Here is a 15,839-nt window from a genome sequence, read left to right as displayed (position 1 = left end):
CCATCCACCCTCCTGTCCAAGTCCAAGCCCTGCAAGTCATGCTACAGTCCTCCTCCTCCTGACGCCCTCAGCAAGGCCTGTTGGGTAACTCTCCAGCATGCCGTTTTCTCCGTCTCTGCTGCCAGCGCCCTACACCGGGCTGCCGTCAGCTTGTGCTTGGGTCGCTGGTGTAGCCCAGCCGGCGGCGCTGGCCTCACTCTTGCCCCTCTGCTGTCTGTTCTCCACTCTCAAGCCAGGCTGCTTTTTTTTTTTAATGGAAATTCAGTTCCGTCACTCTCGTCCCCCACATCGTCCCCCTTGGTCTCCCTGTTGTGTTGAAAATGAAATCCTCACTTCTCACCAGGAATCACTGGGTGCCACGTGACCCCCTCTCCTCCTCTTTCACAGCTCTTTGCTCACCTCCCAACTGCAGCCACAGTGGTCTTGCTTTCGTGCTTTTAGGGTCTTCTTCACCATACCATCATCGGACAGAAACCTACCCAGTTGTCCTCAGATACTTCATTTGGGGCCAGTCTCCCTTCTCTTTCCTGATATGGGCGTCTTGCTATTAGCATTTTGGAGTCACGTGGAGTGAAAGTGACCAGGGGAATCCTGCTGCTGCCGGCGTGAACCTACATTCAGTTTTTGCTCTTTCCGCTGCCCCCCAGGTTTCAGAGCCTCTTGGGCTCCACTTCTCTAGAGAGTGCACAGCCAGTCGTCTGGGGGAGCTGGGGGGCTCAGTAGTGTCCACACCACATAGGAGATTAGAGACTAAGTTGACTCAGGAGGGTTATAACTTACACCTGGGAGGTAGAACTAGGCACTGGGAGTGAGGTCAACCAGCCAGCTCTGCTCTGAGCCGGGAGTTTCTGGTGTGACGACTGCTCTCTCATCTGATATTTTATTTGGCCGTGTGGATGTCATTGCATCTTTCAAGCATTTCTCTCTGGCCAGGTTCTAGGGCAGCAGATCAATGACTTTACCCTTCCCGATGTGAACCTGATTGCGGAGCACTCCGACGCCGCAGAGCTGGGAAGGATGCTTCAGCTCATTTTAGGCTGTGCTGTGAACTGCGAACAGAAGCAAGGTAACATATTTGAAGTTAGCGCATGCATGTAAAATAACCGAGGAAAGCAGTTCTTATCATACGCGTATACAGATCACATGTTCAAACGAGAACATCTTAAGGCCACTCATGAGGAATGCCCTTTTCTATGATTTTGCCAGTAATCTGTTTTCAAGCTTAAAAAGAGTTTTACAGGTTAGAACAAATTTGATTGCAGTGATGTCTTTCCCCTTTCTGCAAGGCTGCCTAATTCTTTGAGTAGATTATTTTTAACTACACCAAGTCTGATGAAATTTACTGTTAATTGGACAAGGTCCAGCCAAATTAATTACTGATTCATAGTAATTAATACCTATGATCAGTTCAGCTATGGGAACTTAAAATTTGATATTTTAGATGGCAAGATATATAATTTACCTAAAATTAGATAATTTAGATTGAAGGATTTATTTCATAGACACTTAACTGAATATATGCATCACGCTCGGGTTTGGGACAGTGTCAGACAGTCGACCTAGTACCTGCCCTCGTAGAACTCTAAGTTGAGTGGGACGGGCATTTCTAAGTAGGCGCTTTGATTTTAAAAGGCAGATGAAAATTATTTAGCATTGTTCATTAAATTCAGATAAATTCTGTTAGGAGGGTTCTCAGCTCTTGGAAGTGTGTAACCATTAAGAGTGGCTGGTTACAGGGTCCATATAGGAAAAGATGAAAATGTTACCTATATCTGTAGTCTGTGGGAAAGAAATCATAGCATTCATTGAGCTGCTCACACAGACCACGTGTTCTGTGTAACACCTAGATTGAGTGCTTCCCTGAAACTTATGTGAGCAGTGAACACTCTGAACAGGATTTTAACACCCCACTGTCCAGAGGGCATTCTCTGTCCTCAGGAGTGCAGCTGAGAGCTTGCATCAAATGCCATGAATCTCTGGGTTGCTGAGTGTCCCTGTCCTGGGCATGCGGAACACAAGCTGTGAGGCTGGCCAGGGGGCTTTGCTGTCTACCTCCCGACTCCGGGATTCAGTGCTCAGCCTACTTCCTCGTGGCCAGAGTGAGGGCGTGACACTCAGTTGTCGTGAGGAGTCAGTGAATCCGTGTGTGTGTGTTTGCTCTGTAATCCATAAAGCGTGGCAGAAACACGTGCTTTCTGTTCAGAGGATGTTTTTCAGTTCCTAGAGTGAAGAGCCACTGCTCAGAGCGTTGGCTCAGCGTCCATTTATCTCGGCTACCTGACTTCTCAAACCAGGGCAAATACACAGTGGTGGATTTGAAAAAGCAAAGACTAGTAGTAAAAACACACTAATAATAATACTTAATTGAATGTCTCCCTTCTGCCGGGTAACCCAACAAAGAACACTTTTTGTAGACTGGGAAACCGAGACTCATATAAGTATTATTCACCCCAGATCTCTTGCTCGTGGGAGGACAGTGAGGACAAAACCCTGTGTCTCTTCCACGAGACCTGGGTACTCTTTGTGCTAATCTGTGCTGTAAGCTCTGGGCCTAGACACTCGCTTTTCAGGATAAGCTCTGATAAAGCCCACCTCATTTTCCACTGCTCCTGAGTCTGCGCCCAGCAATCGTACATGCTTGGATTTTTAACTTTTAAGATTTAACTTACTTTTTTTTTGTTTTTTTCTACTTTTGAAAAAGCGTGCACTAAACTGGTTCTCACATCATTTTATGTCATCCAGCATTTTACGGTGTTCGCGGGGAAGGGCCTTGACGTGGCAACACCGCTTCTTAACTAACGCTTCCCCTCTCACACCTGACTAACCCCCCGCCCGCCCCCTCCACACACCCCCCCAGGGCTGCCGCCCCTTTCCCCACCGACTGGGCCCCGCCCCCCCCAACCCCACCCCCAGTCTCAGCCTTCCGTTCTGCTCCCAGCCATGGCTGCGGCCCCTTAGCCGGGAAATTCCATGCCTTGTTCCCAGTGCTCATAGACAGTGCCTCGTGATTAACCAAACGAACGAAATCTTGAGCTCAGACTAAGGGAATTTCTTTCTTGACCAGAGAGAGTGACTCAGTTACGACGTCCACGATTCCTGCCTCTTGACAGTGCCTGTGGTTTATGCATGTAACGTGTTGTGTATGTCTGAGTGGACAGCCACACATTTGCTGGAGTACAAGTATCCTTAGGGCAGTGCTTCCTTAAAAACGTGTTTTGTTTAACTAGAAGCTTCGGCATTAACAATTAGAATGTCATGATTTAATAATGCGGTCACATTAAAAAAAAAACCAAACAAGTTACCTGTCAAGCAAAGGATTATAGTTTGGCATTAAAGATCCAGGAGTCTCTTGCCAAAAGATCACTATAACAATTGCACAGTCAGACTCCCTTTATCTCATATTAGCATGTTGAGACAGTTTTTTTTTGGTGTTTTTATGGATATAGAGTGGAGAGGAGCAGATTAAGGCTAAAATTTCCTAATGACTTTAATTTTTGAAACATTTCTTGTTAAAATATATTTACCATATTTGTTGAAACCCATCTGGCCTATTGGTTTTTTATGCTTCATCCTCACTTTTTCATCTATTATTGGATCTGAAAATAAAACTACTTCAGGGCTTTTTTACAAGGCAAGAATTTTTTTTTTTTTTTCCAACTATGTCACTACTAACAACTCAGGGATTCTTCTCTTTTTTGGCAGTGGTGAGGACAAGATTGATGAAATTGGTGCTTTCGCTTTTTAAAGATGTGGATCATTAATTTAAAGCCCAGGGTTACACAGTATTTTTAAACTATGATATCAGTTTCTATCTTAAAACCATCTTAATTCTTTGTTCTAAGCAGCTTTCAGATTCCCTAAGTTTTTTTTTTTTTTTTAGAAAATATTAAGGTAAAAATTACCATTATGAGATAGTTAGATAGCATCACCGACTCAATGGACACGCTTCTGAACAAACTCCAGGAAATAGTGAAGGGACAGGGAAGCCTGGCATGCTGCAGTCCATAGGGTCGCAAAGAGTTGGACACGACTTAGCAACTGAACAACAAGAAATTATACAATTCAATACAATACAATACTTTGATGTCACATAAGAATAAAATATAGACATCAAAGTTTTATAACATGTAACACAGAACAATGTGAAAGATGTTTAAATTTTAGGAACAGAATACAGAGTCCTTTCCTTCTTGGCCTTAGGCTTTACCGTTTCATTGCTTTACAATCCTGAAATCCTCCATTCCTGGGACTTTGAGCTGCAGCCTCAACTTTATGGGGAAGGGGAGAGTCAGTTTCAGAAAAGAAACGTGCTGATGTTCAGTTTTCACTTTACCTCCAACACATGTCCTTAACCACGTACGAGAAATTCTGAGGAAGAATCAAAACATGGGAAGCTTCTTACCAGAACTGATGAAGTCTTAGCCTTTACTCCCTTGGTCATCTGTCACTCGAACACTGACATTCCAGGTTGTTCTTGCTTTCAGAGTACATCCAAGCCATCATGGTGATGGAGGAGTCTGTCCAGCACGTTGTCATGACAGCCATCCAGGAGGTACGTGGACCTTCGTGCTTACAGTTCGTGAGGAATTAAAGGAGCAAACCTGAGTTTGAGCGTCTGAGTTAGAAATTTTAGAGACATTCTCCTACTTAGTTTCTGAGAATCTTTTCTTTATACTTATGCTCTGGCTTATATCATTTTTATTTTAAATGGTAAACATTCCTCTTGCAGGTGTAGATATTTGGTAACTATTCTTAATTTTTCTTTAATACACTGATGAATTAGGAATAGTAGACTGACTGATTCTTAAAACCATTTTAAGTCTTAACCTGCAGACTGCCTCACACCTAAGTATGGGTCTCTTGTTTGGAAGAAAATCGGTCTTCAACTCCTGCCAGACTCAAAGCAATTTCTAGATGAATATTTATTTGCAACTGTAGGAGAGGAAAAATACTTTTTTCCTCTACCCTTCCAAGTTGTCTGCTGGGGCCTCTAAAAAACAACAAAAGCATTAACAACAGCAAAGCATACAACCGTATTTAGTGTAAGTTTTACACAACACAAGAAGCTTTGTGAAGAAATGAAGGCTGAAGAAGTGTTTCAGCCTGCGTGGATTTGATGAAGAGTGGAGAGTCTTGCGGGAAAGTGTAACAGGGCGGAAAAAGGGCAGCAACGGGTCCTGGTATTCAGGTTCCTCTCGCATCCCTGTGACCTTGGAGGCTTGGATACATCTCCTCTGACGTTGGGAGGGTACCTCTCCCGAGAGGGGCTTAAGACCTGCTTCCAAGGAAGGTCAGGAAATCTTCCCTGTCCCTATTCTTTCTCAATTCCTTCAGCTTGAAGTAGTCAGCAGGTCAGGGTGCATATTTTGGGGCAGCATGTTCTTAACTCCATCAGATGTTAAATATAGAACTGTAGTATTGTAAATGAAATATAGATTAATAACTGGTGGGTCTTAGGAGGGGAGAAGTTTTTAATCATAAAAGCAATGGGAGAGACTTTTAAAGGAACTGTAGAATGTAAGTAAGTAATGAAAAAATACAGCAAGCACACAGGAGAAACGCTAAATGCAAATTAAGTACCTTCTATTCAGTCCAGCTGACCGACTGTGAATACAGAGGTTCCCGCTCATCTTCACATGAGATCATTTGCTGGGATGGCTTGTAGAGCTCAGTGATGATGACTGCCTACAGTGGAGGTCTGCGAGGGTCCTTAACTCAGTCCCTGTTGTCCCTCCCTGTGGAATCAAGGGCTGTTACCTCTGGCACATTAATGTGTGACGGTACGCAGAGTGCTGCTGCCAACCGGGGAAGTTCACCTGCGCTTTCGTGTCCAGAGTTTGGGTGGGGCTTCGTTTTATAAATATGAATGATTGGATCGTTGGTCACGAGGTTGAATGAAATTTCCAGCCCCCTCCCCCCACCCTCCTCCCCAGAAGTCAGACTGATAACCCAGGGGCTCCAAGCCCCAACCCTCCCTCTAATACGTGGGGACAGAGGTCAGCCAGAGTGTTCTTTATTACACAGGACCTTACTACAAAGTGAAGCTTTTAACAAAGGATCGGTTTGGCAGTCTAGCACTGATCGGGGTAGGAAAGTAAGATTCAGGGTCGTGGGTGTTCAGATAACACAGCGGCAGTCACCAAAGCGAGGCAAGTCTGAATTGCCCTTAAGTGGTCTCAGGTTGGCTCTGTGGGCGTCAGGAGCCCGGCTCTGTGCCGCTCGTTGTCTGCCATCCCTAACATGCGATTCCATCCCTGTGGTGTGCCCTGGCGGCGTGTGTACCAGTCCTCACATCGCATCCTGGCCAGCAGGCGGGCCCGAAGGATGGTTCTCCACCGCCTCTTAGAAAACATCTAGGAATTCTCACGCTTGTTATCCAGCTGTTTCTCGCATTGGCACTCGGGGAAGCTGGAGAATGTGTTCTTTATTCCAGGTGGTCACGGACTGAGTCAGAACGTGAGGGTCCTGTTACTAAGCAAAACCAGGAAGAAATAATGGCGGGGGGGGCACTAACTGTCCTGCCTTCCTGTGGTTGATCCTGTAATTCCACTGTTAGGAATTTATCCTGAGAAGTCCGAAGTACAAAGATAGACAGCAATAATAGTAATAGCAAGCGTGTATCCACACCCGCTCTTTGCTGGTACTCTGTAAACACGTCACATCTGTTAATACTAACTCACTCAACAGTCACTGCAGCTGCGATTAATGCTGCTAAAGTGTGCGCATAACAATCGTTAGAATGACAGCTTTTATGTTATAGATATTTTACCACAATTTAAAACCTTTTTAAAAGGTTACATCTCATCCTTTGAAGTATGTACTGTCACTGTCCCCATTTTAGAAGAGAGGAGACGGAGGCCTCGACAGTGTGAGCAACCAGCTCAGGTCCACACCAGAAGCAGCGGCAGAGTTAGAACACGGATAACGCAGAGCCCACACCTTAAGGCTGTGCTGTGTCACCCCAGGTCTGTTTATTCAGCCTTACTTTCTGGGACTGAAACACCGGAAATAACCTCACTGCTCAGCAACAGGGGGAAGGACAAATGAAGTATGATTCAACCTTATGTTGGCATTTTATGTAAGCATTAAAGCATATTTTTTGAAAAGTAATGACATGGGCCAAGTTTATAACATATTAGGTTTAAAAAGGTAGTATACAGAACACGCAAGCAGTGTAATCTCATTTTTGTTAAATGGTAAAAATTAAGATGTGTGAGAACAAACTTTCCAAAATGTTAACTGTCTCCACATGGTTGGATGTTTTCTATTCTGCATTCTCAAATTTTTCTATAATAAAAGGTATCTTTAATTGGGTTTTTCTTTCTCACTGAAATCTGTAACTGAGTGATTTTCATTCTGTGAATCTTATCCCACGGAATTATGTAGAAATTCAGGCCATGATTGGGCACTGCTTTATCATCCTATTTTATATTAACAAAAATGTGAAAATAGTGTATTTCCATTGGCAAGAAGGTGACATTATGGCACCTCCACCTGGGGTTTCTTTGGGAGGAATGATGCTGAAGCTGAAACTCCAGTACTTTGGCTACCTCACGCAAAGAGTTGACTCATTGGAAAAGACTCTGATGCTGGGAAGGATTGAGGGCAGGAGGAGAAGCGGACGACAGAGGATGAGATGGCTGGATGGCATCACTAACTCTATGGACGTGAGTCTGAGTGAACTCCCGGAGTTGGTGATGGACAGGGAGGCCTGGCGTGCTGCGATTCATGGGGTCGCAAAGAGTCGGACACGACTGAGTGACTGAACTGAACTGATAAAAATTTGTCACCAAAAAAAAGGTATCTTCCGACAAAGGGAAGACCTTTAAAATGTCAAGTGAACGAAGCAATGTATGAGAAGGTATGTACAGGTGGATGTTCAGGTGACGTCTGTTCTTTGCGTCTTCATCTTGTTCACTTAGCAGATACCCATTGGGTGTTTAGAATGCAGAGGGACAGCAGCAGCCTGCCGGTGGATACAGCCGTGGAAAAGGGAGACGTGGTCTCCTGCCACACAGGGCACGAGTCTAGAGGAAGAGCTGGCCAGACAAGGAGTTCAGACACCTCCAGTGTTCAGAGTGAAAATCACCGTCGTGGGGAAAAGTCAGTCGGTATGGGGACAGTGAGGAGGGCTTACTAGAGGACGTGGCATCTCAGCTGAGCCCTGGGGGAGGAGATGAGGTGCAGTCCTCAGGGGTGGGGGGGGTGGGTGGTGGACAAAGGAGCTGCAAACCTGGCTAAAGATACAGTACCTTTTGTTATAGAAAAATAGGAGAATGCAGAAGAGAAAGCCTCCAGCCATCCGGAGACTGTTAACATTCTGGAAAGTTTGCTTTCGCTCAGCAGACATGGGAGGTGGCGGGGGCTGGAGGTGAGGCAGGAGAGCCCTAAAATCAGTAGGATGTTGAACGAGTTGGAATTTTGGAAACCAGTGAATAGACTTTCAAGGAGAAAACACAGTGAAGTCTGTATCTGAGAAACTCTAGGCAATGAGAAGGATGGATTGGAGGAGCTGACCTGGGTTACAGGGTTGGGTCGAGCATGGGCTGACTGCGTGCTACCAGAGCTTTGGTCGGTAGGCCTGGTGGCTGATCAGGCCTTGGAGGAGGGCCTGGGGGCTGCACAGATGTGTGGAGTTGAAGGAGTTTTGTAAGATGATTGTATTGTCTTTATTCAGGTGCTGCTGATTGCGATTTTTTTTTCTATTGTGGTAAAATACACATAACTATAAACTCTGCCATTTTCAAGGTTATTCTGTAGCACGTCTCAATATTCAGCTCCGTTTGTGGCTGAATGGCCGTCCCCGGTGCGGGTGGGCCTCACCGTGTTTATGCATTGTCAGTGGACACTTCAGCTGTCTCCACCTTTGGGGTGTTGTGAGTAGTGCTGCTATGAATGTGTGTATGGGGTTGGTTCTTTTTTTTTTGAACACCTGTTTTTAATTTTTTTGAATCTATACCGAGAAACTGAATTGCTGGGGCATGTGGTGACCCTGTGTATAACTTTGAGGAAGTGCCAGGGTGCTTCCCACAGGTGCTGGCATCGCTGTCCACTCCCCCGAGCAGTGCCGCGGATTCTGGTTCCTCTCCCCCATCGTTGGCCTTTGTAACTGCCCCTCATCCGAGTGGATAAGGAGGTGTTTTCTCATCGAGGCCTATTTGTATTTCCCTCCAGGCTAGTGATGTTGAGCTTCTTTTCATGTGTTTCCTGGCCGTGTTATAGTATCTTCTTTGGAGAAATGTGAATGGTAGTCAAATACATAATGGTCCTTCAGTTCTTTAAATGCTGATAGGAGGAAGCCACAGGAGAGAGCAAGAGAGAGGTTGAGATAACACAGGAGAATGGTAAATGGTCCACGGTCTGAGAAGCTGGGAAGAGACAGGGTTGGGAGCGTTAAGTAGAGGGATCAGCCTGGAGTGGGAGGAACAGCACTTCCGTTTTAACCAGATTGAAGGAGGAAGGGTGGGCATGAATGTTGTCTGTTCTACAGGAAACTGAGGAATTTCTTACCTGAAGGCAAAGTCTGGTCATAAAGAGTAGGGAGAGTTGCTGAGGTTTGAGAAACAGGAACGGTTTGGAATAATCTCTAATGGAATAAAGAGGCTGCTGATGGGGAAGCAGCTGTACTTTGGGGCAACTTTGAAGGCCTAGCTGACCCTGGAAACTGTACGTCATGTTTTGTGGTTTAAAAAATATCTTGACTGTCTCCGTACTTAGCGGTCAGGGTTTACAGCCAGAAGAGAAAGGTGGTTAGGTTGGTTTTGGATTGAGATTTTCCCCGGGAGAAGGTACTAAGGTAAGAGAATTGATTATATTAAAACCAAATAATAGACCACGAAGTCTAGGCCAGAAGGAGAAGGTAACTGATTAAACAGATGCTGAACCAGTCCATTCTGAAGGAGATCAGCCCTGGGATTTCTTTGGAGGGAATGATGCTGAAGCTGAAACTGCAGTAATTTGGCCACCTCATGCGAAGAGTTGACTCATTGGAAAAGACTGATGCTGGGAGGGATTGGGGGCAGGAAGAGAAGGGGACGTCAGAGGATGAGATGGCTGGATGGCATCACAGATTCGATGGATGCGAGTCTGAGTGAACTCCGGGAGTTGGTGATGGACAGGGAGGCCTGGCGTGCTGTGATTCATGGGGTCGCAAAGAGTCAGACACGACTGAGCGACTGAATTGAACTGAACTGTGTCAGCCGACGTCCGGGGTGAGGTGATTGCCAAAGAGAAGGCGACAAAAGAGTAAACTCTGGGCAGGCACATTAGTGACGTTCACCGGAGAGCCTGAGCAGAGCGAGGCGGGAAGTGCCTGTAAGAGTGAAAACCAGAGGGCAGTACGGAGGCGCAGGGCCTGGGAGGGAGGGGCGGGCAGACCCCCTGTCTGTGAGTGCCCTGGAGAAGGCGGTGTTGGGCGTGGGGTGCCAAGCGTGGGCTAACATGCAACAGTGGGGACGGGAAGAAGACCGCAGGAAAACGCTTCCAGCCACCCCCTCTGCCCCTGCCCTGAATCAGATCCCTCACAGCCCTTATCACTGAGCTGCCTTTCTTACGTGAGCTGTGTGTGGCCCGTAGCACAGGTGGGTTCTTACATAGTTCAGAATTACAGAAGTGGTTATTTCCAGATGGTAGAAGAATGGATTTATTTTTATATTTTTTTTTTTCTGAATTTAATCTTCTCTGTGTTGGGTTGTTTCTTTTTTCCCCAATTGGAAGAAAACCCTTTGGATCATCTTTTTATTAATATTCTTACCATGAAAGCATAAAAAAATTGAAGCCATTTTTTTTTATACTTCCTGGGATTGTTTTTTTTTTTTTCCTAATTATGCTAAGGGACTTTGGCTCTTCTCACGACAGGATTAGAGAGCAGTGGTTCTCAAACTTCAGTGTGTGTCCTGGACCCTAACCCCAGAGCCTCTGATTCGGTAAATCTGAGCCGGGGACCCAAGAATGTGCATTTCTGGCAAGTTCTTAGGATGCTGCTGGTGTTGGTGTGGGGACCTCACCTGGAGAACCACTGATACAGAGAAGAAGGTGCAGCTGAGCAGAGCAGCTCTGTAAAGAGTGGGATAAAGGCTGAGGTGACAAGATCTCTCAATAAGATGTTCCCACCTTTCTGATCGTCTCTCTCTTTTGTCCTTTTTACAGAATATAAGACAGGAAACAGGAGAAAACGGGGACATTTTTTGTCTGCCCCCAACATCTGTCACAGTCAGAATTTTACCCTTTCTCCCCAAACCCTCTCGCACCGCCTGGGTGTTCTCTGTGAGCAGCACAGGGGTGGGAGAGGCTGAGAGGTAGATTTGTGTTTGTACGCGTGTCATCTCTGAGCATCAGCAGTTCATTTGGGCTGACACTGATCTGACCCACATTTATTCTTCAGAAATAGTTCCCTAGCAGTGCTATTTTTTTGTACTGAAAAGCCAATGTTTTAAAATATTTAGCCACATTTCAGCTTAAAGATTTGTCTTTTTTTCATGGTGAGGATAGGTAACACTTGATTCTCATGACTGGCCCCACCCTGAAGTTGCACACGTATGATTTTAGGTGAAGGCTAATCCTGCTGCAAAACAAAGCTTCGATGCATAAGGAAATGTTTCTTTTACATTTGTGTTTTTCATTGTAATTTTTACAATTCTCCGGCAGCCAGGCGTTCACGTTTATTGTTGTAAGTGTATTATGTTGAATGTCATTTTTGTCTCCCGGTTGTAATCATTTAAATCTTGATTTCAGCTGATGAGTAAAGAGTCCCCTGTGTCTGCTGGGAATGATGCCTATGTTGACCTTGATCGCCAGGTACCTGGTTATACATTGTTTCTCTATGTGCGGAGGTTGAAGGGTAAACTTTGGATGTTAATGAAAAGGGTGTTTCAACTCTTGAAATATATTGGTGTAATTCTTTATTTTTTACCTAACATGCAAGAATTACACTTTTTTTTTTAAAGCCACTTTCCTGCTGCTGCTGCTGCTAAGTCGCTTCAGTCGTGTCCGACTCTGTGCTCCACCATAGACAGAAGCCCACCAGTAAACATTTGTAATAAAACTTGTAACTTGCAACTAACATAATTTATTAAATAATTTAGCTTCTTTAATTTATTATATATTGTGTTTTCTAGTCATGGTTTTTCTTTTTCTGTTAGTGATAGCTTTCTGTATGCCACATTTAAGAAAACAGATGAAGTCCTGGAACATGGCATGCATTTAGTCCTACGAGTTATTTAGAACACAAAAGATATTTTGCCTTTTATTTCATGTTACTCTTCAATGGAAAAAGTTTATTTTTCCTTTCATCTTTCTGAAGATGTGAAGTCTGTTAGGAGATATTTAAACGTGCTAAGGAGCTACTATATTTTTTTAAGGAACTCTGCAATATATTCTTATGGTTTTTAACAGAAAAGTTGATTTGTAATTTTAATTACTGCTTTTTAATAAAATGTTGTTACGTTGTCATTGCTGTATTCTGCTATTCTGGGACATCTGTTCCATAGCATGAATAGAAATCTTTGTGTTCTTTGTCTTCTCTCATTTCTTCCCCATGGTTTCTAAGTGTTTTGCAGGAAAATCTTCGGATATGCTATAATTTTAGCCCAAATTGTAATTTGTCTTTTCCTGACTCTGTGGCATCTGAGTTTAAACTTGTTACCTTGAATGCACATTTTGTTTTTGTATCCATTACACAGAGATTTGATCACATGAAATGAAAAGCCAATATGATTTTATTTTCATCAATTTTTTTCTTCTAAAAAGTCAGTTAACTTTAATGTTTTCATACACAGCTAACTTAGAGTTAATTGGGACCCAGCTTGGGACTGTTTGGTTTGTGCTGAGAATCAGGATAATAAAAACCTTTCATTTTGAAACTGATAAACAAAATTAACACAGAGGTTTAATATGATTGAACGTTTGTGTTGAAATACACTAGCTGTTTATTTTAACAGTTGAACCCCTGTTCTAGCATGTATAGATTTCACCAAAGTAAAATTTCCCAGTTATTACAGAATCAAAACATTACCAAGAACCAGGTAGCCCAGATAAGAAAAGATGTATAAGAGAACCAAATTCCAAGTTCAGAAAAGACAAAGCTTAGGACTAAAAGATATTCACAGTTAGAAGTGGCTTCTTAGCAACAGAAATTTGGTCTAAATTGTTTCCAAACAGTGCGAAGTTTATTTATAAATTTCCAGATTTGTTCACTGAACATTTATCAAGCATCAGAAAAAAGAAATGTCTTGTTTTGACTCCTGCAAGAGGGTTCTTGATTTCTGCTGTCCCCAGAAAGAGAAGGGAGTTCTGTGCTCTACATGTGTGGTTATTAGCTGTTGCCCTGTCATATTCCAGTGTTGACTGTAGCTCTTTGTTTCTACCCAGCTGAAGAAAACTTCAGAAGAACTAAATGAGGCTTTGTCAGCCAAGGAAGAAATTGCTCAAAGGTGCCATGAGTTGGATCTGCAGGTAAGAGGGCTGTTCCCAGACCACCTGTCTGAAACGCGCTCTGTGAGTCCCACCACACACAGCGGGTCCCGCTTGCAGTTCAGTTTGACTATAACACAGCCTAATTAGAGAAGAAAAATCCTGGGAAAAGAGTGCAGACCTAGCAAAGATCAGAGTTTTCCTTCCTTCTCCCAACTCTATTAAATTCACAATAAATGAATTAAAATGGGATAAGCCCACAAAAAGAGAAAGAGGAGGGAGACCAGCACTCAGGAGACTGGGGGAGATTTTAGTGTTTGCCTGTCTCCACGGTATACACACTCCCAGTGACCAGTACCAGTTGCTAACGGTTTAACAGTTGACTCACCTGTCTCTTGAGTATTTAACAAGCAGCTTGGTTTCAGCCAGCAATAGCACACCACACTCGTTATCCACTTCTGAAGGCCAAAGACAGTTGGGAAAAGTGCTGAATGGCCTAAGAGGAGTAAAGAATGCAGTGACCAGACCTCCTATAAAAGGGGATGGGGACTTCTCTGGTGTTCCAATAGGTAAGAATCTGCCTGCCAACCCAGGGGATGTGGGTTCAGTCCCTGGCCCTGAAGGTTCCACATGCTGCAGGGCAGCTAAGCCTGTGCCCCGCAACCTCTGAGTCTGCACTGTAGGGCCTGAGGGCTGTAGTTACTGAGCCTGGGCACCTGCAGCCCCTGCTCTGCAATAAGAGAAGCCACCAAATAAGACGGCCGTGCACCCCAACTGGAGAGGAGCACCCACTTGCTGCAACTGGTAAGCCCAAGCGCAACAACAAAGGTCCAGTGCCCCCAAAAATAAAAATAAATAGTTTTAAACCCAGAGAACTGCAGGGAGCCCACCCCCACGTGGCAGAAGGCTGCAGCAAGGTGCAACGGGGTCTCCTGTAGGAGAGCGCCCCCAGCGCCCATCACCCGCTGCAGACACCCTGACCTGAAGCCGGCTTGCTACCGGAGAGTTCTCTTCTAAAGAGTTAAGCAAACAGAAGTATGGGAGGATAGACTCAGTGTTAGTATAGCAGGGTTGGGCTATTTGCATTTTGACCTTTCCAGGTTCTCAAATTTACAGAGAGCAAGGGAGGAAAAATGCAAAGCGAAAAAGAGCAGGGTCAAGGATGAGCAGGAAACTAGCCCTAGAGGAAGTGGAGAAATTGGGGTAGTAAAAAAGTTTTCTCTTTGATTATTTAATGCCCCTGTGAAACTGGCAAAGATGCTGCATCTCTAAAGTAAGGGCAAGATGCTGTTTTAAAAAGAAAAAAGTCAGAGATGAAGAAACACATGAAGTATTAGTCACTCAGTCATGTCTGACACTTTGCGACCCCATGGACTGTAGTCCCCCAGGCTCTTCTTTCCATGGGATTCTCCAGGCAGGAATACTGGAGTGGGGTGCCATTTACTGTTCCAGAGGATCTTCCTGACCCAGGGATTAAACCCAGGTTTCCTGCATTACAGGCAGATTCTTTCCCCTTTGAGCCACCAGGGAGGCCCCTCAGACTGAGAGGAACACTTAAGTAAATTAGAATTGTCAAAATAAAAACCCAGTAGAATAGTTTAAAAAGAAGTTGGAGAAATCTTTCATAGATAAAAAGAGAATAAGAAATAAAATGTATTTGTCTTGGATTTACAACAAAACCATAGGGGAGGGGAGAGGCACGAGGTCCAGGTGGCACATGATTGGCTGCATATTGATACTCACTAAAGCTGGGTAGTGGGCACTCAGTTCGTGGTATTTTCCGCTAGAAGCATTTTACTTTGAAGGCATTAATAGTTGGTCATTGCTTTGGGTGCAGGTAGAATTGTGATGAGAGCACAGTTGTTGGGGTATATAGTAAATAATACCTAGTCAAATGTAAGTGCCCTTGGAGAAGGAAATGGCAACCCACTCCAGGATTCTTGCCTGGGAAATCCCATGGACAGAGGAGCCTGGTGGGCTACAGTCCATGGGGTCGCAAAGAGTTGGACAGGACTGAGCGACTGAGCGTGCGCACAATATAAGTGCTGTTAATTGCTTTTCAGATTTTAAAATTTAGCTATGCATAAATTATTCACGATAGTAAGATTGGTTGTTTTTACGAGCAGAATGTAAGTATTATCCTTGGTAGCATAACTGGAGAAGGCGATGGCACCCCACTCCAGTACTCTTGCCTGGAAAATCCCATGGACAGAGGAACCTGGTGGGCTGCAGTCCATGGGGTCGCTAAGAGTCGGACAGGACTGAGCGACTTCCCTTTCACTTTTCACTTTCATGCATTGGAGAAGGAAATGGCAACCCACTCCAAGTGTTCTTGCCTGGAGAATCCCAGGGACGGGGGAGCCTGGTGGGCTGCCGTCTGTGGGGTCGCACAGAGTCGGACACAACTGAAGTGACTTAGCACCGGCAGA

At 44.6% G+C, this 15,839-nt stretch overlaps 1 protein-coding gene across 1 annotated transcript in view; it reads left to right on the top strand.

Moving 5' to 3' along the window:
- HOOK3 (hook microtubule tethering protein 3) overlaps window positions 1-15,839 on the top strand; it is an 80,053-nt gene that overhangs the window by 27,104 nt on the left and 37,110 nt on the right. The window contains exons 5-8 of the mRNA XM_068971016.1: window positions 934-1,066; window positions 4,485-4,552; window positions 11,734-11,796; window positions 13,369-13,452. Coding sequence (XP_068827117.1) covers window positions 934-1,066; window positions 4,485-4,552; window positions 11,734-11,796; window positions 13,369-13,452 — 348 coding nt within the window. The remainder of the gene's footprint in view (window positions 1-933; window positions 1,067-4,484; window positions 4,553-11,733; window positions 11,797-13,368; window positions 13,453-15,839) is intronic.

The sequence above is a fragment of the Capricornis sumatraensis genome, chromosome 4 (assembly GCF_032405125.1).
Source record: "Capricornis sumatraensis isolate serow.1 chromosome 4, serow.2, whole genome shotgun sequence".
Taxonomy (NCBI): domain Eukaryota; kingdom Metazoa; phylum Chordata; class Mammalia; order Artiodactyla; family Bovidae; genus Capricornis; species Capricornis sumatraensis.
Note: the sequence above shows the minus strand (reverse complement) of the source record. Positions and strands in the feature narration are given on the sequence as shown.